At 54.5% G+C, this 23,639-nt stretch overlaps 1 protein-coding gene across 6 annotated transcripts in view; it reads right to left on the reverse strand.

The window, feature by feature from the left end:
- HSPG2 (heparan sulfate proteoglycan 2) overlaps positions 1-18,536 on the reverse strand; it is a 102,617-nt gene extending 84,081 nt beyond the window's left edge. For all 6 annotated transcript variants that reach the window (XM_060089119.1, XM_060089118.1, XM_060089116.1 and 3 more), the window contains exon 1: positions 18,386-18,536. In XM_060089119.1, coding sequence (XP_059945102.1) covers positions 18,386-18,448 — 63 coding nt within the window. In that variant the 5' untranslated portion in view covers positions 18,449-18,536. The remainder of the gene's footprint in view (positions 1-18,385) is intronic.
- Positions 18,537-23,639: the final 5,103 nt, after the last annotated feature.

Below are 23,639 nucleotides of genomic sequence, written 5' to 3' on the forward strand. Positions count from 1 at the left end.
AACATGGATTCTGATCCCCAAGTTTGGATGAAGGCTCCGATCTTGTTAACCCAAGGTAGGAGGTGGCACAGTGTAAGCTCTGGGGTAGGATTAACCCGGTTGGAGGCCCAGCTCTGCAACTTGACAGTCCGGAGGCTTTTGGCAAGTCACTGCAGGACCTCCCACCCCTCATCTCTGATACGGAAGCGACACGGCCGGCAGTGAGGGGCACCCTCTGACATTCACGGAGCTCAGCTGTGAGTCGTTTAGCACAGGGAGTGTCTGGCACACAGCAAGGGCCCAATAAACAGTGGCCATTAGGTATTGGGAAGTGTCGGGAAGGAGAAGGGAAGATAACCAAGAATTGTCATGTGAGTAGGTATTTGAGCCATGCGTGTCCTCTGCCATCACGGAGCAGCTGGATCATAAACCAGGACTTGTTAAATGCTGAAAGTGCTGAAAGGGAAAATACAGCAGGGTGAGGGGGACACGGAGTGGCTGGGTGGAGGCTGCTATTTTATACAGGCCATCTGTGCCACTTCTGTGGCACAGAAGTGTGAAGGAAGCTGGTGCCTGCACAAAGAAGAGCTCTCTGAGCACAGGGAACAGCAGCGGTAAAGGCCCCAAGGCAGGAGTATCCTTTGAATGTTCTGGAAACATCCAGGAGGTCAGTTATCTAATACCCATAATTGCCCTGGGAGTGAGTTATAATTATCCCCATTCCCCACATGAGGAACATGAGGCTCAGAGAGGCTGGCCAAGATCACAGAAGGAGTAAGTGGCAGAACTAGAATTCCAACCCTCCTCAGCAAAGAGTCCAGGGGCTACTGAGTCCATCAGAACTCCCATGGGGAGGGAGAGGGCGGGAGAAAAGTATGCAAGGTGTTCAGTCAAGGACCTGATTCCTCCAAACTGGCTGTGTGATCTCAGACAGGTTACATCTCCTGCTGGGCCTCCATGTCTTCAGACTCATGGACCAGCAATGCCTGTTCGTCCACCTCCCAGCTGATGAGGGAGGGGCCAAAAGAAGGGGGAGGGGAGAGTATGATGCCAGGAGGTGACCTTGAGCTTTTCTGGCACCTCAGACCCGAAGCTCCACCCCACAGGTGTGAATGCCACATACAGACCAGACCAACCTGAACCACCCAGCACGACTTCCTGCCTGCCCCCTCCCCCGCCAAAGAGTTTGCACCCTGCCTACACCTGCCTGGGCCTTGTCCCCGCTCAGCACCCAGGGCCCAGCCACAGCCAGGAATCTGTGCTGCACTCCAGCTCCAGGTGCCAGCCATGCCTCTCCCCCAGCACCCAGGACTCAGCCCGTGAACAGCTCCTGGTGTTCCCGACCAGGCGGAGGCCCATGACCGGCCTTTGTAACCAGGGGTGCCAAAGCAGGCCAGCCCTTATGGGCACGAGGCCAGACCCTGAGGCCCAGCCAAGTGCAAGCAGCATGCTTGGCTCCCAGATACAGGCGCGTTAGAGCAGGCAGGCTGCCCACTGCCCCCATCACAACAAACTATCATCTCCGCCCTGCCGAGAGGGGCCCAGGCAGCCCAGGCAGCCAGCACCTCTGCTGGGAGCTGGGGACTGCCACGGGAGGCCCCACCCCCACCCCGAGAATGGGCAGTGGGAATCTCCAAGGCTGGATGTGGAGAGTCCAGATGCCAGCAGCTGAACCGGGAACTAAGCAGAGACAGGCTGAGGGGAGTGGGTGGGAAATTTAGTGGGGAAGGGTGGGTTGGATGGAGCCGACTCACAGACTTTCCAACGTTACGTATGGAGTTAGGCAAGGGGAGAGTGAGACCTCCCCAGCGCCAGGGAGAAAGTGGGTCTGGCACAGTGTGGCAAGGGGGGCAATCCTGTCTGCCTGCATCAGGGCCCAGGGGTCTCGCAGGCCTCCACAGACTGGGGCTTCCAAAGCGGGACGGGGACCCAGTAAAAATGACAACAGTGATTCCTTACTGAGTGCACGTGGCACTTTTTATGCACTGGTGCTATCCAACAGAACTTTCTGCAGTGATGGAAATGTTCTATATCTACATTGTCCAATAAGGTAGCCATGAGCCACCTGTGGCTATCGAGCACTTGAAATGCGGCTGGTGCAACTGAGAAACTTGAATTTCCTTTAATTAAATCTTAAACAGCCACATGTGGGCTGGCAGTCACCATACTGGGCAGTGCAGATTTACAACATCACCACCAGTCCTTACACCAATCCTGGAGGGAGTGCTATCTCCATTTAACAAAGGAGGAAATTGAGGCTTGCCCAAAGCCACACAGCAGGCAAGCCACACAGAAGAAATCAGAACCCAGGCCTGGCCCCTCTGTTGTGCTCCGACCCAGGGTCAATATCAACCCTGGCAGAGACTAACGGAATTCGTACGTGCGTGGGCGATAAGCTGCCCAGTTGATCAAGGCATCAAGTCTCTTGCATTTGGCGCGAATTCTGTCGGTGGTTATCACATGCTGACCAGACGGGCCATTTATAAAAGTCTTTGATTTCTTGACATGAAGAAAAGGCAGAATGATGACGTACTAATTGCAGCTAGTTGAGGAACCAAGTCTTTGAGAACGCTGGGAATCTTCAGTGACGAGACAGCTGGGCTTGGCCTCCCCCACCTCATCACCCCAGACCCCACGCAGCCCCCCAGGGCTCCTGAGATCTGCACGACACTCTCACATGGCACATTTTCCTGCCTCTGAGCCTTTATGTATGCTGTTCCCTCCTCCCAGAATGCTATTGCTCTGGCTCCCAATCTAATTTACTCATCCATCCTTCAAGGCCTGGCTTAATTACCACCTCCACTCTGAAGTCTTCCTGGACCCCCCAACAAAGACATCTTTCTCCCCCATACATCCGTAGGACTTAATTTCTACCTCTTAAGAGGGCTAGAGATTTGGTCTTAAATACAGCCACTTGAGTAAATGTCTCTACTCTCTGGCTGGAACCAAAGCTCCTTGGGAACAAACACCAGCTTGAGTTTTTTTCATCATATTTATATATGATATACTATATCTATATCTATATATATATAGATAGATATATATATATTTTTTTAACCTTTAGACACTTCCCAATGCCAAACAACAGCTAGTGGATAATAAACAATATTTACTAAATTGAATTAAATTTTAATAGTGGCTTAGAAGTCTGGGGACTCAGTGTCTTACGATTCTGCCCTAATCTCCTGTGATCCTGACAGGCAAGTCCCTTCCCTGCCCTGGACCTCAATTTGTACATCTGTAAAATGGGGGCAATGATAGTGCCCACCTTGTTGGGAGATTATTTGTACTTATTACATCTATTTGACAAACCCTATGCGCCAGGCACTTGACAAATGTTATCTTCTTAACAACCTCATTTTATAGAGGAAACTGACAGTGAAATTAAACAGATAACAGAGATAATGCAAGTCAGGTGCTTAGCACAGCATGTCGCACATGGTAAGTACTAAATAAACTATAGCAACACTTTTTTTTTTCTTTTTCTTTTCTACAGAATTGGGAGAAATTTAGCATACTTTCCCAGGGCTGGGTACATAGTAGATGTTCCTTAAAATATTTGCTGCTAGATTGACTCAGTCCCAAGAGTACCAGTGATAGAAGGGGTGACCCTAATTGAGCCCCGGGAAGCTCCTGCTCTGACTCCCCACCGCCCCGTTCCCCAATCTGCCAAGCAGTGGCCACAAGCACAGTAGAGAACCCTTTTCTTGCCCCACCTTTCTCCAAGGACAGGAAGTGTGGAATGACTTTGGGGAGATGACTCAGGTCCAGCTGTGCTGATCCCATGGGCAAATGGAGAAAAGAGAGTCTGATTAAGTCTCAAAGACAAGGGATATTCTGGTCCTTCTCCAGTCCTGCTAGGAGCTTGGACACCCCATTCTTCTCCTCAACCCCAGCCCAGACCAAAAGAGGGGAAGGAGGAGGAGAATAGTGAAGAAAATCAACATTGATGGCATTTCTATGTTGGCCATCTCTCCAGGCCCGAGTTTTCACAACTGTCAAATGATAATTCCTACATCATGGGGGTGGTTTTCAAGATAAAATGAGACAGGACTTCCCTGGTGGCACAGTGGTTAAGAATCCGCCTGCCATTGCAGGGGACGCGGGTTTGAGCTCTGGTCTGGGAATATCCCACATGCCGCGGAGCAACTAAGCCCGTGTGCCGCAACTACTGAGCCTGCTCTCCAGAGCCCGTGAGCCACAACTGCTGAGCCCACGTGCCACAACTACTGAAGCCCGCACGCCTAGAGCCCCTGCTCCGCAGCAAAGAGAAGCCACCGCAATGAGAAGTCCATGCACCGCAATGAAGAGTAGCCCCCCGCTCGCCACAACTACAGAAAGCCCGCACGCAGCAACGAAGACCCAACACACCCCAAAAAAAAAGATAAAATGACAATGTATGTAAAGCAGAGCTTCTCCATCTTTAACATGCACAGGAATCAGCATGGGATCTTGGGATCTTGTTAGCATACAGATTCGGATTCCGTAGGCTTGGGTGGGGCCTGAGACTGCATTTCTAACAAGCTCCCAGGTGAGGCCCCAGCTGCTGGTGCATGGACCACCCTTTAGGTTATGAGAACAAAAAGGGACTAGGACAGCACCTTGCACACAGCAGCCCTCAATAAAAGTTAGCTACACTTTTTCTTCTAGAGATTTAATCACTAAGAATCATCCCTAGGGGATTAGAACCGTTATTTCACCCCAGTAATACTGAGGTCCTGCGAGGTTGAGTGGGTTGCCCAAGCACAGAAGGCTAGGGCTCAAGGCAGAAGCAGGGGACTTCCCTGGCGGTCCAGTGGTTGAGACTCTGCGCTTCCACTGCAGGGGACACAGGTTTGATCCCTGGCCGGGGAACTCAGATCCCGCGTGCTATGCGGTGCGGCCAAAAATTAAAAAAAAAAAAAAAAAATCAAGGCAAAAGCAGGATTCGAGGCCATGTCTGCAGATCCATCCTTCCCATGTATCACACCATCCCAAGCCCCACCAGCCTCAGTGGCAGCCAGGGGCCTGGAGCTGAGGACACACCAGCCCTGCCCCTCAGCCCCATTGCAGGCCCCTGTTGGACCAGACAGGCCTCCAGGCAAAAGCCCAAGCTCCCCCAAGAAAGGCCTTGCACCATCACTTCCACTCCCCCAGCGGCAGCTTCCAGCAGCCTCCCCCTCCATCGCCTTATAAAGCGGCCCCGATCTGCTCTTTTCCAAGCTGCAGTTTAATTTTACACGGAGTGAACCAACTGTCCTCTCCCTGCAGCCTCGCCCTGCTTCACACATTCCTTCTGGAGCAACATTACCTAATTTAACCATAGCCCCTGCTCTCCGGGGCTCTCAAAATAGCAGCTGCCAGTGGGGGAAAATGCCCTAATGTTATCAAAATAAACAATTCTCCCTCCTCCTCCATTCTTGGCCAGCACCAGCCTCAAGACCCAGCCCAGGGAGGAGTGAAAGCTGGGAGGACCAAGGTGGGCCTGGGGTAGACAGAGATCCCGCCAAAGCCCTGTTCTCACCATCCTTCCAGCCCTCTCATACATGTTCCTGGGACACTCTCTCATATGTGTTCCTGGGATCTCCCCATGCCGTCCCCAGGCCCAAATCCTCCAGCTCATCCCGTGGGCCAATGTTGCCCTGGTTACCCAAAACTAAGATTCAACTTTCACTTTTTCCTAATAACAAAAACTACAGTAGTAATAATTGCTACCATTCCCCAGGTATTCATTACGAGCTAAATACTTCCCACACCTTGGCTCACTGACACCCGCAAGGTAGGGATTTAGTATTCTCTTGTTTCAGATGAGGAAATGGGTGCTCAGAAAGGTGCAGTGACTTGCCCAGGGTCACGTAGCCTGGAGGTGGCAGAGGTGGGATTGGAACCAGAGCCCAGCTGCCCCAAAGCCCTAACCATGTACTACCTTCTAGCTGGGATGCCTCTGCAGGGTCTGAGCCCAGGAGAGGAGGAGCGAAGGGGGTTTGGGGGCTAGAAAGGGCCTGCTCACCTGATGTATCATTGTAGGGTCTGTTCACATGGCTGGTGCCAAACCACAGGGGCCTGTTATACCCTAGCTCACATTTCACCCAGGTTTTGTGAGTCCTAAGCCTGTCCCTAAGACTCCAAGGGCACAGGCTGCCTGTCCATCTGTGATTCCAAGCCCCTACTCCCTGCTCCCTGCATCCCATGTGCCCCAGAGCAAGGCTGCCACATTAAAGCAGGGAACAAAAAAAAAAAAAAAAAAAAAAGCAGGGAGCACCCAAGTGCTGACATACCTCAGGTGCAACCAGTGGTTAAGGAGCTGGGAGGGCGGGGCCTCCCCCTGCCCTGCTCTCTTAACATATAGAGTAATCATTAACCAGGGCAGAGCATCGCACCCTCAGGGCCAAGGCCAGACGCTCCAGACCCTTCCCACCTGAGGAATTCTGGGGCCACTTTCCCAGCCACACCACTGGGATACTGAGGCCCCTGGTACAAGGGAGGGGTGATTGGCCCAGGGAGGCCTAATCTGCTATTACTATGCAGGTGGCCCAGAAGGTGCCTGGAAGGCACTTAGGAGCATCTGGGCCCTCTTCACTCACTACTCTTCCTGCCCTGTTCCCCTCCCAAAATTATGAAGACCCACAAGTGAAGAGGGTTGGACAAGAGGATGGACCCTGGGGTTTGGAGCCTCCTCAAAGGTCAGGGGGAGGCAGAAAGAAACCAAGCCCCAAGGTTTATCCAGGACGAAGTACCAAGGGCAGTCTTGAAGGGGAAAAAGGAAAATCACAAAATAATAGTTCCTGTCATACATCAACTGCCTGTTCTGGCTGGCGGTGATTTAAATGATGTCTAATCTTCACTAAAACCCTGCAAAGACGGTATTACCATTCCCAGCTGATAGCTAAAGCTTAGAGAGGTTAAGTCACCGGCCCAGGTCACACAGCAATAAGTAATGGAGCTAGGACAGGACTCAGGGCTGTGCCTCCTGCCCATGACACTGTCTCAAAGTATAACCTGCAGAATGAACAGATGGGGGGCTAACAGGCCACATAAAGGAGGCTCTGAGTCCCGGCCAGAAATCCCAGGTGAAAGAGCAGGTAGGGGTGGGGGTGGTATGCAGGGTGTCCCCCATATCTGGATGTGTCACGTAAAGGTGGCCCCTAGGGCTTCCAGCACCTGAGGCCTGAGGTGGGTGGGGCCTCCTGGAGTGTTGAAGGGTGGTGGGTGGGACCTGCACCCTCTCCCCCAGGAGGTCACTTAGAGAATTCCCTTCAATTGCTCAGGTGAAACCTAGGTGAGGCCCAGGCAGGCTGGAAGCTTTGATCTTATCGCACATTCCTGCCCCGGCTCCTGCCCCAGCCATCCCCGTCCTTGTCCCCTCCCCACCTCCCCCCATCCAGGAGGTGGGAAACCAGGCGGACTTAACCCTTTCCTCCCATTTCTTCAAATCAAATCCAGGCTTGAGCAGACCTCTGCCTCCCTCCAGATCCCCCAGAAGAGTGGGGAGAGAGAGGAGAGGAAGGAAAGTGGAAAGCAGGAGCTTCAGCCCTACTCTCCTTGTTTAACTCACTCAATGTCACGGAGCCCCAAACCTGAGCTCCATGGGCAGCTTCCATTTCTCTTAAATTAAAATAACCAGACTCAGTATAAATAAGCCTCGCTGTTTTCCACATCCATGAGCTCATCTGAGACTCACAGCAAAACCAGACTGCTCTCCTCTCTGCCCTGTGGGTCTTCTCCCCTGCCTTAGCCCAGGGGGGCTGTCTCCCCAAGACCCCTCTTCCCACAAGCCAACTGGAGGGAAACAGACAGTAACTAGAATAACAAACAGGGGCTGAGACAAAGTCACAAAGACCCCAGCTATCTCCCAGAGGTCGTGTGGCCCTGAAAAGCTGCTCCCAAGCTCTTAGAAGACTCTTCCTTGAATGCAGCCTCCTTTTATTGAATCACCCTCCCCTTTTATTGACTAGTCTCCCCTGTCAGACTAGAAGCTCCTTCAATCCATGCTAGGTGTTTAAACCTAACACAAGGCTGGGCGTAGAGCTGGCACTCCATAACTGTTTGCTGTATGAATGAATGAACGGTCCCATTTTGCATCTGGGGAAAATTATGCTCAGAGAAGTTAAATGACTTGCCCTGGATCCCACTGACAGGGCCAGGAGTACAGGAATCCTGTGACTCCTAGTCTATGCTCACTTGCTCAACAGACGTTTACAAGGCCTCCGGATCTTAGCTCAGCAGCAGGTGATCTGATGTGGGCGGACCACTGCAGGAGTGACCCCAGGTCCACACGGGAGGACAGGTGAGGCTTCAGGAAGGTCTAATGGAGCAGGGGGTCTTCTCCTTCATCTGTTTCCCTGGCCCAGGGTCTGGCACTCGTCGGCAGGTAGTCAGTGAAGGATGACATGAAATTGGTAAGATGGTGGGCTTTACCTGGTAGCTACCACCAAGTCTTGAGGACAAGCTAACAGTTTTCTCCAAGAATTCAACGTCCCCTTCCTCTGAACTGGCAAGTGGCCAAAAAACAAGGAGCCCATTTTGTGGGTAGGAAAAGCGAGGTCCAGGGAAGACGGTCAGTAGTTGGCTGGCAACCAAGTGGAGGCCCAGGCCTTGACTTCTTGCCTCCTGGTCTGACCAGTTACAGGGCAGGGGACTGGAATGCTTGTCACCTCAGCTATCTTGGTGACTTCCTCTCATTCTTTTCCAGTGTTAATGACTCCAGCTGCAGGCTACAGCCTTCCTGCTCACACGCTTGACAACAATGCGAATCTAGGGAAGATGGGGACAACTTCTGGACCCCTGCCCTGGATGCCTTCCTCCTCCACCAGCCAAATCCTCCTTGCTCTTGAAGGCCCACTTCCTCCAGAAAGTCTTTCCAGAGAATTCATGCCCAACTGACCTTTTCCTTCCCTGACAATCTGCTATTGTCTAGACTGGAGTTGTGCTGGGTAACTATGGTCCATGAGCCCTACCTCTCCGACAAGACCCAGAGCTTCTGGAGAGGAGGGACCACCACTCTAATTTCTTACAGGAGGACTGACAGAGCTGGATTCAGCTCCCACCTTCCTCTGCACCTGGATGTGTGATCTTGGGCAAGTCACCTCTCTCCTCTGAGCTTTCTCTCATCTGGGAAATGGAGGCATAATCCCAATTACGTAGGAAAGTTGAAAATGCAGACAAAACACTGGCACAATGTCTGGCACACAGCAGGTCCTCAGGCAATGAATGAGTGAATAAATGAATGGATGGATGAAGACTTGATTCCTCTGCTGCACAAAGATGTTCAAATGACACAGTTTGGGGGACTTCCCTGGTGGTGCAGTGGTTAAGAATCTGCCTGCCAATGTAGGGGACATGGCTTCGAGCCCTGGTCCGGGAAGATCCCATATGCCGCAGAGCAACTAAGCCCGTGAGCCGCAACTACTGAGCCTGCGCTCTAGGGCCTGTGTGCCGCAACTACTGAGCTCACATGCTGCAACTACTGAAGCCCGCGTGCCTAGAGCCCACGCTCTGCAACGAGAAGACACTGCCATGAGAAGACCACGCACCACAACGAAGAGCAGCCCCCGCTCGCCGCACCTAGAGAAACCCCCCGTGCAGCAACGAAGACCCAACACAGCCAAAACAAACAAACAAACAAAAAACAAACTACACAGTTTGGGGCTTGTAGATAGATTTTGCTCCCAACTGTGCCACTATCGAGGTGAGCACAGGGCTGCCTCAGAGCAGGCCCCACTCAGCAAAAATCCATTGAACTCCAAACAAGGCAAAACCTACAGGCCCCAAAGGGAGCTTGGGACCTGACTGAGAAGGATCCAGGTTTCCAAGGGTCTCGATTTCAGGGAAAGCCAAATCCACCTCCCTGGGGAATGTTATCACTAAACTGAGCTGGATGCCAAGGGGCAAAAGGCACCCAAGTCTGAGAAGTAGGAGCTGGATAAGCCCACATGGCAGATACGCAGCTTGCTGTACCCTCCGCCAAGGCTGGCCCAGTCCACCTCCTCAAGGCAGCCTGTCGTGACTGTGCCAGTCCTCCCGGATCCTCCTCTCTCTCCCTGCAACAGGCCAGACCCACTCAGGAGGGGATGACAAGTCTGGAGTCAGACAACCTGGGCTCTATTCCCAGCTGTGCCAGGTACTGAACGGATGACTTGGGCCAGCCATGCCCCCCACCTCGGTGCCTCATTTTCCCTAGATGCACAATGGAGATAATAATGCCAACAGCAAAAGACCACTGTGAGGATTATATGTGATAATGCTGGGAGAGAGCCCTGCGTGGGGCTTGGCTAAGAGAGGGCGGCAACCTGGATGACTGAGGTCACTGGGGAGGAGACCCTGGAAGTCCCAGGGCACAGAGACTGGTCTGCCCTCAGAAAACTCCTAGGTCTCTGTTCCTCTGGCCAAAGGGTCACAGGAAGGCAAATGGCAGGAGGGGGAGAAGAGCTGTTAAGTGATAGAGGCCAGCAGGGCTAGGATTTCTGAGGCCAGAATTTCAGAGCATCCAGTCCAGCGAGAGATGCAAGAAGAGGCATGATCCCAGTTCCCAAGTATTTGAAAACTGGGAACGCCAAACAAGGAGAGGGATGAGTCAGCTGGGGTGAGGAGGGGAGGCCAGGACCAGAAGGAGCGGGGGCAGAGCTGGCTCTTTGGGGGTGAGTATGGGGAGGCGGGGGAGACAGAGGTGGAGGCAGGCACCTGGAGGTGGGCTGGGAAGGGGCCAGAGGCAGCTGGGAATTCCCAGCCCCACCCCAGGAGAAGCATCTGTGGGGTCACCTCAGGCCACCTCTAAAGTCCTTCCCCTGCCAGCCCCGGGCTGCCTCCCCATCCCCACAGCCTGGGATTGGGGAAAAGATGCCAAATGTTAAAAAATGAAACACCTGGACATGACCCATCCTACTGGGGAAGGGGCATGTCTCTACCGAGCAGCCCAAGGAAAAAGCCCAGGGTGCAGGGAGCGGTTACCAAGCACGAGTGCGTCTCTTTCCTTTTAGCCCTGCTATTTCTCTAAGAGCCCATGGGAGCCAGATTTAAAGCTGTGCAACTCCAGCTTCCCTGGCAATGGACCTGCTACAGGTTTGCCCAGGGCTCCCCGGGCAAGGTCCTGTCTCCTCCAGTGGGCCTGAGGGAGGGTGGGGCTGGGATGGAGTCCCAGGAAGCCCCCCTCCACCATTCCCCTTAAGATGCATGAACATCCTTTCTGTACCCATGGGAGCCACTTGGCCACACCCTCTGTTGCTCAGAGCCCACCAACTGCACACATCTGGGAAGGGGACAATGCGTCCACAGGCTCCAGCCTTTCCCAGGCCACACCCTGGAGTGTGCCCCCACTCCTTCTCCCCCTACAGGAAGGAGCAATCAGGGTGGAAGGGTGGACTTTTTCTTGCAGCTGAAGCCTCAGTGGGGGAAGGGGAGCCAGTGACAGATCAGATGCAGTTACATCCGGGGCTCACAGATGGAGAAAGAGAGGCAGAGGGAGCAGGCAGGATCCCTTAACTCGGTCATTCATTCAACAAGCTCAGAGCAGGGCCTGGGTCAGTAGGTGGCAGCAACTGCGATCAGGAGAAGGTGTGTCATGCTGGGCACTGGGAACCCCAAGTCAAATACCACTCTGGCTGTGCCCTCAGCAGGAACCAGACTAATAGAGCAGCTACTGACTGTCAAACACTCTCACATCCCAGGTACTGCATGAGGTGCATCCACCTGGTCTCATATTCACCCGGGAACCAGGCATCATGATCTCCATTTCTGTCCTGAGGCTCAGAGAAATGAAGCAACTTGCCCAAGGTCACACAGCCAGTTGGGGCTGAGCCAAGGCATGACCCTCTGAGCCCACACCTTTCCCTTGTCCTCAGCGCTCCAAGTCCAGTCGGGGCACAGAAAAGTGGAACATGGCACGGTGGGCACCCTGGCTTGTCTCACATGCTCCAGATCCCGGCAGAGAACAGTGGCTGGGAAGAAGAGCCCCCCTGTGTCCAGCCTCAGCAAGGAGCCTGGGCCTTCTTGGCCAGCTGGCTTCTTCAAGGCCATTAATTTTTTTTAATTAATTAATTTATTTTTGGCTGCATTGGGTCTTTGTTACTGTGCGCGGGCTTCCTCTAGTTGCAGCGAGCAGGGGCTACTCTTCGTTGCGGTGGGCATGCTTCTCACTGCAGTGGTTTCTCTTTGTTGCGGAGCACGGGCTCTAGGCGCGCGGTCTTCGGTAGTTGTGGCATGAGAGCTCAGTAGTTGTGGCGCAGGGGCTTAGCTGCACCACGGCATGTGGGATCTTCCTGGACCAGGGATCGAACCCGTGTCCCCTGCATTGGCAGGCAGACTCTTAAACACTAAGCCACCAGGGAAGTCTTTCAAGGCCATTAATTTATTCACTCAATAAGTGTTCACCTACTATTGCCCAGCAGCCTAGCACCGGGCAAACTGTAACAAACAAAACTGAATGCCCGCCCTCTAGATGGGGAAGACAGTGAATTTCAATAAAACACATAAATATACAAGCTGTGAGCTTAGGCTGGGGGGTTGCCAAGGGATCGGTGTCCGCAGCTGCACAAATGTATTCTCAGCAAGAACCCCCTCCAAGCCAATGCAGAGGCTCCAACTTGGGGTGTGGGGTGTGGGGCTGCCCTAGCTGAGAGTCAGTCCAACACTGTCCCCTCCCCCATGCCATCCCCTCCATCACCTGCCATTCTCCACCCTCCTCCCAAGTCTGCTCCTCTGGAGCTCTCCTACCTCAGTTAGTGGCAGCCCCACCTTTCCGATGCCCAAGCCAAAGCTTATGGAGACGTCCCTGACGCCTCTCTTTCTGTCCCCTCACCCCCATAGCCAGTCCATCAGCAAATCCTGTTGGTCCTACTTTCAAAATATACTCAGGATTCAACATTTTCTTCGTGCCTCCACTGCCCTGGTACGAGCTCCCATAGCCTCGGGGCTGGGTCATGGACTCCTTGCTTTTGACCTTGATGTCCCACGTTGTCTTCTCCGCACAACAACTAGAGTGATCTCTCATCTCACTCAGAAGCAAATCCAAAGTCTTTCCTGTGGCTGAGGCTCTGCCCCACCTTCCCTTGCCAAGCCCCTGGCCGCATCCACCAACCCTCACCCATGCTGCTGCAGCCATGTGGGCCCCCCTGCTTTGCGCAGACACACCAAGCACACCTCTGGGCCTTTGTGTCAGCTGTTACCCCTGCCTGGAGAGCCCTTTCCCTAGATACCTGTAGGGCTCACACCCTCACCTCCTTCAGATCACTCTCTATCCCCTTCCCTGCTTTATTTTCTCTTCCAAACACTTACCGCCACCTGCCATATTATATTTATTGGGTCTCCCTGCACCTGCTATAATGCAAGTCACCTGAGGGAAGGGAATTGGACTTTTATGTTCTCTGCCACAGCCTCAGCACCTAGAACAGGGTCAGGTACTTAGAAGATGCTCAATAAATATCTGTGAAATGAATTTTGAGTCTAACACTTCGGGGACTTTAGTTTACAGAATATTTAATTGCATACACCATTGTCCACTCATTCATTCAACACAGACTGCAAGCCTCTGTGTGCCAGACACCACCCTGAAATCCAGAGCAACAGAGAAACAGGGCACCCTCCTCTGTGGCTCAGGGACAGGGCTCCGGCAGGCAGCCGGGAGCTGGTCCTCAGGACATCTCACAGATGTCACGAGTACCCCCTACCCTGGGATGCTCTGAGGTCCCTGCAGCCCTGGCACACATGGGCATCAAGGAAAGGAGGGGAGGGTGGGTTCTGGGGGCGGCTGACACTTGAAGGCCCCGCATTCCCAGGCCTCAAAGAGCTGCCTTGTTCCCAGGACTTGCAGGACGGTGCCCCTGGCCCAGCCATCCCAGCAGCCACGAGCCACTCCCTTCTCACGGCCGCTATTGACATGCACCCGACGCCACCAGGCTGGGCAGTGAAGCTGGCGGCTCCCCGCGAAGCGAGTTCCACACATTCTTCTGGGTTTCAGTCAGCCAGCTCTGGGCGCTGGGGCAGCCAGCAGGCCCCGGCCAGGCCCTGGAAGCAGGAGGGGGCAGCAGGGCCAAAGAGGCCAAGGCCGGAGCTGGGGCAACATTCCAGCAGGGCCAGGACCCTCAGCCTACCCTCCTGCTTCCTGGCGGGAGAGAGATGAGGGGAAGGCCGGCGTGGGCCCTGGGAGGAAGGGCAGGGGGCTCCGCAGATCCTTGGGAAGCTGCTGGGGGGGGGGGGGGGGGACGCGGCCACGTTCTGCCCCTCCTCCTCCTCCAGCCTGAGCCCTCACAGCTGGGAGTGGACTGGGGCAGGGGGCAACAGGCCAGGGCTGGGAGCCCTTCCCGCATGTCCCGAGTGGTCTGAGGGTCCAGAACCCACACGTCTGGCCTCCAAGTGGCTTCTGAATCATCGTTCCAGATCTTTCCACATCCTGGGCGGCCCCCTCACCCTCCCTCCTGAGACTCGCCCCAAGGCCAGGCAGCCCTGAAGCCTCTGCAGACTCACCCTAAACCTTCAGCCCCCAGGGAACAGCCAGGGGAATCCAGTGAGGACTCCGGGCCGGGCGGCCAGCCATTCTCCCCTTCACTTCCCACACAGGGTAGGGCCCGGCCTGGCGCACTTAGGCCTTAAGGCCCCTGGATTAATTCAACTGTCTCTAGGGCCTCAGGGAATATTGGTGAGGAAATTAATTAACAAACCTACAAACGAACAGGCAATCCCACAAATGACTGCCCTAGAGTTAAGTCTTTCTAGGCTCCCGCCAGGGCAGGTGTCCCCAGGAGGCCCCGTGGACACTCGGGCACACCCATCCTGAGTGCCTCTGTCCCCAAAGCCAGACCCCAATCCTCCTTGCCCGAGGAAGCCCTTGCACCACCTAGGACCTGAGTCCTTTTATCAACATCAGTGGTGACAGTTTTATCAACACCCACCGCCTGCCGGCTACGAGGGATGCCGGTAGGGTGCTGAGGAGCTTCGTGTGGCTTCAAAGCCTGGCTCGTGGGGCCTCCAAGCAAAGTGCATGTGAGTTGTTGGGCAAGTTATACGATCCCTCTGTGCCTCAGTCTCCTCTGCTTAGAAAATGGGGACTGTACTCGTAGCTATAGCTTAATTCATTCAACAGACATGTTTACTGAGCGCTTACTACCTGCCAGGTGTTAAGGAGAGAGCAGCAGTGAACAAAAGCACATAAGGTCCTGCTCGCATGAAGCTTAAACGGGGGGTGGGGTGGGGATAAACAAGTAAATAAATACACATCAGATAGTGACAAGAAGAAAACAGAGCCGTGTAAGGGGACAGCGGACATCGGGCAGAGCAGTCAGGGACTTGAGGGAAGTGAGGCAGGGGGTCGCGCAGATATTTGGGGGACAAGCATTCTAGGCAAAAGGAACAGCAGATGCAAGGCCCTAAGGTGGGAGCGTGTCTGGCACGGTCCAGAAACAAAGGCCGGCATGTCTGGAGTGCGCAAGCAAGGGGTAAGTGGGCAGGAGGAGAGAGTTGAGAGGGAGAGGGGGAGGCCAGATCTGTAGGGCCTTGGGGGCTAAATTAAGTCAGGGGCTGCGGTCTGACGTGAGCAACATGGGGAGGGCAGGGAGGCTGTGAGTGAGGGAACAACGTGTGAGGATCTGTTGAGAAACTTCATGCGTGGCAGACAGTGGGCACTGGATTAATGTGAACTACCCATATTATTTTGTCAGCATCTGGCAGTACCCCAAGACTGCCCTCCCCACTACTGCAAGCCCTAAACCCAGTCACCTTTTGCCACCTTCCTTCCACCCATCTCCCGGGCTGGGCCTCAGGCCCGCAGATCCCAACTTGCCTGCACTCAGCCTGAGAACAGGCCCGGGCCGAGCCGGTGGGGATCCTGGACTCCCTGGACACAAGGAACTCGGCTGGTGTGGGGGTGGGGGGGGGTGTCCATCTCTACCCCCGCCAGCCTCTGCCTCCCTCTGTGGACAGACCTGCACCCTCCCTCTGGAAATCTCCAGCGCACACTCACAACCCCCTCCAGGCGGCAGATCTGGAGCAAGGGGGAAAGACAGCACGGCCAGTTATGTCAAGGGGAGGGCTGAGGTAACACTGCCCCTGAGGGAAGGGGAGGCTCCTCCATTTCCCGCCTGGCCACAGCCTCCCCAGCAAGAAAACCCAGGGGAGGCAGGAAACAGGTATCTCAGTGACTTCCCCCCTTAGCGCTGGAAAACACCACTATCATCCTCAAGAACCCGTCTCTTGGCGGCGCCGGCTCCAAGAAAGGAAGGGCTAAGGCCCCAGCAGGCCAAGACAGGCCCTGAGTCACCCAGGCCTGGCCCCCTCCCCCAGCAAGCCTTCCCACCTCCTCTGAACTGAAATTACTCCCACACTTAATCACAGACCACTATTTCCTCTGTCTCCTGCCCCCAGTGAGGTCTTGAGCTTCCTAAGGACCACCTTACCCTCCCCTTGCGTCCTACCCTCACCCACTCACTACAGGCTTGCAGACATGAACTGAAAGGCAGGAGAGATAAAGGGCAGCAGATGAGGAGGAGCCCAAGGCTGGCTAGGGCACAGGGCTAGAAGCCTGCTGGCGTTTAAAACTTACAACAAACTTCTCACCCCCATTTTACAGATGTGGAAACTGAGGCTCAGAGAGAGGAACTTGTCCCAGACACACAGCTAGGAAGTGGCAGAGCTGGGATTCGAACATGGGTCTGTAAGATTCCAGAGGCCAAGCTCTTTCCAGCCCTTCTACCCTCAGCCTAGGGTGGGACCATGAAGACCTCGGTGTGGTTGCTGAGGAGACTGTAATCCCACAGGATCAGAGCTGCCTGTTGACCCATCTCAGTTCTGGGAAAGTGCAGCCAGGGCCTGTTTCTGTTCACCCATAAGCCCCCAGTGCTGGATGCACTGGTGCACAGTAGGTGCTCAGCAAGTATCTACTGAATGAATGAACCCTGAACTCCTGCTCACTGTCATGGAATGCTGCCTAAAGATGTGGTGAACGAACAAGTGAATGAGGATTGGCTGCAACCTGGGAATTCCTCCCATACACAGCAAACATCTCCTTCCCCCCTCCCCACTCCTGCCATGGTAAAACCCCTGACTAGGGGGCAGAGCTGGGGTAGGGTCAGAAAAGGAACATTTCATGTGCTAGGTTGGTGTCTACTTTTTGGAAAAGTAAAGATCAGTGTTGGGAGGTGCAAGTTCAGGTCAAGACTGGGGAGCAACTGGATGGATGGGCCCTGCTGGATGTGTTGCAGTGAGAGGCTGACAGAGGATTAAGGAAGCTGCCCTGATGGGGATGGGGGAGGAGAGGTGCTGGGTGGGTGGGGCAGGAGAGGTGAGGGGTCAGGTCTGGGGTGGGGGTTAACGAGTGACTCAGGAGGGCAGAGGTGAGAGGGAGCCTGCAAGGCGAGGACAGGGAGTCAGTCACTGGGCAAACACTGGCCAGCTTAGATGAGACCCTCTCTTGGCTCTGAGAACAGGGGACAGGGATGGCCCAGCACCACCTGAAAGAGGGTGGATTGGCTCTGTGGTTCGCCACGCAGGCCCAGATCCCCAGATGTGCCCCATCCACATCTGCCACCAGCTCCCTGCCCACTGACCCCGCCCTGCCCTTCTCAGGTTCACTGGGTCCTCAGAGCCTCTCCGGGCCAAGTGTCCTCTTTCTCTCAGCATGGACCCATCCAAGCTCAGAGTAGGGGGCTGGACTGTAGGGGCAGGCCTCCCCTGCACCTTGAAGACCTGTGGAGGAGAAAGCTTGGGAAACAGAGCCACTCACTGTCCACCACAAACTGGCTCAGCAACAGGCACTTTTTGCACGTACTCCACCCAGTCCTGCACTTTGAGGCCGTGTATTCTGAGTTCCCCTTGGGCATGTGGGCTGGTCTCAGAGAGGTTAACAACTTGCTGGAGGTCACACAGTTGCTCAGTGAAGAGCAGAGATTGATTCAATTCCTGGGCTGTGGGACTCCAGGGCCCGTGGGTGTTCCACACAAGAATCAGTTGTGTCCAGAACGGTTCTTTACTTGTGCCTGCCTGGTGACCAGCTCCCCAAGGGGAGAGACGTCGTGGTAAAGTTCCAGTGAGGATGGATATGGTCCCCATCACCACTGAGTGCCCCTGTTCCAAGCTGGCAAAGAAAGGCGTGTCCTCGCCCTGCCGAGTTTCCACCCTGCTCGAAGTTTCTCAGCCTGGCCCCCAGGAATGGCAGGCCGGGCCATGCCTAGCGCGAGTCTGAGACTCAGCAACGTGGCCGGGCGACCCACGGGCTCCCACGAGGGCCAGCCCCGCCCCCGGTCCGTCGCGGGGTCCCCTGGGTGCCCTTCGGGAGAGCCCCACGGAGGAGGGTGGCTCCGGCCTGTGCCGGCCCGGGGTCCCTGGCGGGCGCCGCCGTCCCGGGCCAGAGTCCCAGCCGCGCAGCCTCGGCGCCCCAGCCAAGGTGGCGGGGGCGGCGAGCGGGGCCCCGGGCGCCTCCCGCCTCTCCGCCCCGCACACTCACCCCGAGCAGCCGCCCGTGCAGCACCAGCGCCAGCAGCAGCGCGCCCACCGCCTGCCGCCCCATGGCCCGGCCCGCTCCGTTCACTCGCTCGCTCGGCGCCCGCCCGCAGCCGCCCGCTCGCCAGGCTGCCGAGTCCTCGGGACAGGGCGGCCCACTCCAGCCACCCCCACCCTTCCCGCGGCCGCCCCGCCCCCGGGGCAAGGCCCCGCCCCCGGGTCTCCCCGCCCCGGGCACCAGGCCCCGCCCCCTGGACCGCCCCGGGACTGAGGGCTGCGCTCTCCCCGGCCCGCTGCGTAGCCAACTGAGCCTTTGTCTGGGCCCCCAGCCCCCTCCAGGCGGGCCGCGGCCCAACCCGGCTCCCCGCCAAACCCGGCCTGGAGTCTGGGATGGGACGGGGGCTGGGGCCCTGCGCGTTGGACCACCCTCCCTCCACGTGCACGCCTCTCCCGCACCTCCCCACCGACCCCCGGACTCCTAAATCCATCTGCTCTCACACCCTTTCACACTCCGCAGACGTGACTGCACGCGGGCCGCTCTCCAGGACCCTCCAGAATAGCACGCGCTCACACGGGCGCGTTTGGTACACGCGCTCACTACAACTTTGGCTCACAAGATTACCTGCACACTTATAACTTTCACACGCTAACGTGCTCATCCACTGCCCGTGAACGCTGGCACACGCTCACTCCCTTCACCCAACTTTCATATACTAACAGTCCTCCCCGACTCAAAAGATCACTCTATCCCTTGAAAACCCTCACCTCTACAGGTGCCGCAGTGGACACAGCTTATACACACACACTCAGCTGACCACGTTCATAGTCACATTTTCACACACATATGTGAATCCCAGGACAGGAAGCGGAAAGACGTTTTCATGCTCAGATTCCCCACAGGGTCTCACAGCTCACACAGAGGCCAACATAATTTCTTTTTTTTTTTTTTCTTTTTTTTGCGGTACGCGGGCCTCTCACTGTTGTGGCCTCTCCCATTGCAGAGCACAGTCTCCAGACGCACAGGCTCAGCAGCCATGGCTCACGGGCCCAGCCGCTCTGTGGCATGTGGGATCTTCCCGGACCGGGGCACGAACCCGTGTCCCCTGCATCAGCAGGCGGACTCTCAACCACTGCACCACCAGGGAAGCCCCAACATAATTTCTTACACGCACAGCACCTGCATTTTTTTTACATTTTCTCAGTACCTCACAGTGGGCACTCAATACGAACCTGAATTACCCCTGATACACGCCATTCTCCGCATAAATCACTCACAGGCCAACTTTGATTCACATAAATCACAGCCCCACTGCCAGAGATGCACCATCTCACACACCCAGGCCCAGACACAAACAGACACTGCCAAAGCCCATCACAGATGCTTGGGAGGTAAATCACAGTCCCTGATGACACAGACCCACAGATAACACACACAGCCAAGCCACCAGGCCTCCCCAGGCCATGGTCTCCTTGCTGCCTGAGAATTTCTAGGGCAGCCCAGGCTGATGGGTGGAGAGAAAACTGGGGTGTGTAAGTGTGTGTGTGTCACTTAAAGGAAAACCTTTTGAGTCACGGTGGAGGAGAATAAAAACTGAAGTTTCCATTGTTTCCTGTGAGAGTTGCTAGGTTCCAGAGACTCACAACTGGGGTCTGCAGCCAGGAGTGAGGTGAGCTGTGGACAGAAGGAAATGCCCAGCTCACTGGGCGGCACCAGGCCTGGCTCCGGAAGGCATGTTCCCTGTGATAAGGGCCAGCCTGCAGTCTCCCAAGCACTCTGAAGCCTCCCATCTGGGAGATGAGAAAACACTGGCATCCTGACTGGTACCTGGGGGATTAAGAAAATACTGGCATCCTGACTCCCATCCCAGATAAATGCCCCATCTCCAAAAGCTGGGGTCTTCTCCACCCTGTGGGGTGTATCTAGGGGACCAGCTCAGAGCTGTAAGGGGCAGAAACTACATTCACAGTGGTTTGGCCAACTCCCCGGCCCCAACCCAGATGCCAGACACAGCACTGAATAAGGTCTGTTTCTGCTCCAGACAGGGAGGTAGGGCGGACAGAGGAGGGATGCCTGATCTTGGCCCTTGGTGAACCCCTAACCTGATGGAGGGAAAGGGGAGGATATAATCCCTGTCCTCGTGGTGTTCTCAGTCTGCTGGAGAATCCTGCCTCCATCACCTTGCTGTGCAATCTTGAACAGATTTTTCAATCTTTCCACGACTCCATTTCATCATTTACACAAGGAGAATAATGTTCAGACCTCTGTCACAGTGCTGTTATGAGGATTAAAATGAATTCGTATATTTACTTTTTAAAAAGAACAGTTTGGGGCACATGGTAAGCCCTAAATAAGCGGTAGCCATTTCTTTCTTTCTTTTTTTGGGGCAGGGCAGGGGTGGTGCGCGCTGCGGCATGCAAGATCTTAGTTCCCCGCCCAGGGATGGAACCCATACCCCCTGCATTGGGAGTGCAGTCTTAACCACTGGCCCGCCACGGAAGTCCCAGCCATTTCTCTTATTAACTGTTTCTGGGTGAGCTCCCAATCTAGAGAGGGAGACACAACTCTTCCCTCAGGGGACTCCAGTCTGATGGAGGAGCAGTCCCTGCACCCAGTGTCGCTCTCAGTCTGAAGGCCAGATGCAGCCCCCAACCCCAATGACCTCTAGTCTGATGGGGGAGTACAGCCTTGCACTCATCAAACTTCCCTGTCTGATGAGGAAAACTACAAAACTCCACTGACTTCAGAGTTGACAGGTGGCCAGCCTTGGTGGCAGGATTTTTCCAAGGCCTTGCCTGCCCGTGGAGGGTCAGCATCCTTTACAAATTGCATTTTGTGAGCTGCCTCAATGTTCCCTACCTCGGGCCCTTTAAGTCCCAGAGCCTTGGCTTCTTGGATGATTTGCTCATAAGCAAAGGAAAAGGAGAACAAGCAACTCTTTGTAGATGTTTGGTCAAGACTAAATCTGAGCTATAAGTCTTGCTTCCTAAAAGAGGTTGAGGAAAGAGATGGTAAAGCTTACTGGACTGGAAGGAACTGGGCTGACGTGGAGGGCAGGAAATATGGCCTGTCGAGAAAGTTCCAGAGTAACTCCACCTACCCTGAGGATTGGTCATCCCCTTATTTATTCTGCATCCTCTCCTTCCCACTAAGGGATTTGGCTGGCTCTGTTTCATTTTGCTGTCCTCGATATCTTTAGTAAATGTTCTCAAGTTGCTTTGTCTAGGGCCTGGCTATCTCCTCATATGGCTTAGAAGGGGAGCAGAGGCAAGGCCTTCCAGGCTCTTGCTGAGCCCAGGAGGCACCTATCATCGCACTGTATGTACTCATAGCTCTGGGTGCTGGTCACACTCTTTGGGAGAGAAACAACTCAAGCCTCACACAAGGTTCCTTAGATAAGGGGAGACTACCAGAGTTTGGATAGGCAAGAGCAGCCAAACAATTTGGCTTCCGAGAAACAGGAGTCTGATCTAGTCTGATGGGGGAGTGTAGACTTTGTGGGTCACCTGTCTGCCAGAGTTTGTGGGTCACCTGTCTGCCACTACAAAATCGACAAGACTCAACTTCTACTGGCTTCCACTCCTACTCCAAACCTTTTCTTTGCCTTGGAGCTTCTCACTCATCTCATATTCCTTTATTCATTCAGGGCTGCAGTGGATGGTTGGGCAGGTTGTTCACTGAACAAGGGTATGCAGCCAAAGGGATCCTGTTGTGGTGTTACATCTGCCCAGAGGGGGTAACTTTTGTAATATGAGCAAAGGTTAGCTGTGGCCCTGCATTCATTCAACAATGAAAGTAAACATCTATTATGCACAAGGGATGCAATGCCTGTGTGGGAAAACACATGCCGGCAGGGCAAGGATATGTACTTGGGTGAGAATATGGAACAGGAAATTGGTGTGAAAGGGAGTGGGATGGAGGAGAGGGAACCAGGAGATGATGTGGAGAAGAGGAAGAAGAGGAGGGAGGACACAGTTCTAAGCAGGCAGAGAAAATTCATGGAGAGGGAGGGGAAGCATGCAAGGCAGGGAGGTGCAATCCTGGCCAACTCTCCAGCCACACGCCTCCCCCACCCTGGTCTTTGCACATGCGGTTCCTTCTCCTTAAGGGCTATTCTCACCCAACACCCACCCCACTTCACTCTACTACTCTTTTTTAGGATTCAGCTCAAACCTCATGTCACCATAGAAGCCTCCCTGACCTCCCAGGTTATATCATGTCCCTCATTATGCTTTCCCACAACCTCCTTCCCCCATGTTTCTCCCTCTTAACATTTTTGACAATTGCAATAATTTGGAAGACCATTTAATATGAAGAGGCATAATGAAGGCAGAGAGCGTGACTACCTGCTTTCTGACTTGTTCCCAACTGTATCCCCTGTGAAGGGCACAGTGCCTGGCAAAGTTGGCATTTGAATTATTTTACCTGAATGAAAGAACAAGTTGGTTCAAGCAAAGCATAGCGTAAATGTCCCCTGCATAGCATAAATGTCCCCTTTCTGGTTTGTACTTGGGGCAAAGATAAACTCTCCTCACAGTCTGATCAACATTGAATCTCGCTTGATCACAGTCCTAGGCAGTAGGCAAGTGAGTGTATTTTATTACCACCCTTTTCAGACAAGGAAACTGAGGCCCAGGGGATGAAGTGGCTTGCCTACATCACACAGTGCCAGGAGCCATGATGGAGCCAGGATTCATGTCCATGTCTGTCTGACTCTAGAACCCACATTCTCAACCCCTCCTCGTATTTCCCCAACACCCCTCGTCATTATCAAGTGCTTTCTTGCTGAGCTTCCACCTTGGGGCCTCACGGATCACCTGCCCTCTGAGATGCTCCTTGGAAAGGGGGTTCCCTGGTCAAGAAGTTTGGGAACTCTGTACTCTTTCCCACACTTTGGCCATCTCGAGGGACACCAGCACTGGAAAGTTTCTGAGCAGGCCTCCAGTAAAGTCGCCTGTCCAACTCTGCTTAACCCAGCATTCCTCAACATATTCAAGAATGGAACCCACTTGTTTTTTGGAAAAACCTTTTAACATCTCACAAGACTGGTGTTTCTCCTAACACACTTGGCAAATACTGCCCCTGACTCCTGAGCTGACCATAAATGGTCTCTGTAATTGGAATTTGTCACTCGAGCCCCTCACACCACCACCACTCCCCTCCATCCAGGCTGGAGTTCTCATGGCCTCCATACAGCCCCTCACATTCCTGCCCACACACCCCTGCTTCAGCTCTAGAAGATGTCTGCGTGGGGGCCGTA

The sequence above is a fragment of the Mesoplodon densirostris genome, chromosome 2, assembly GCF_025265405.1.
Source record: "Mesoplodon densirostris isolate mMesDen1 chromosome 2, mMesDen1 primary haplotype, whole genome shotgun sequence".
NCBI lineage: Eukaryota > Metazoa > Chordata > Mammalia > Artiodactyla > Ziphiidae > Mesoplodon > Mesoplodon densirostris.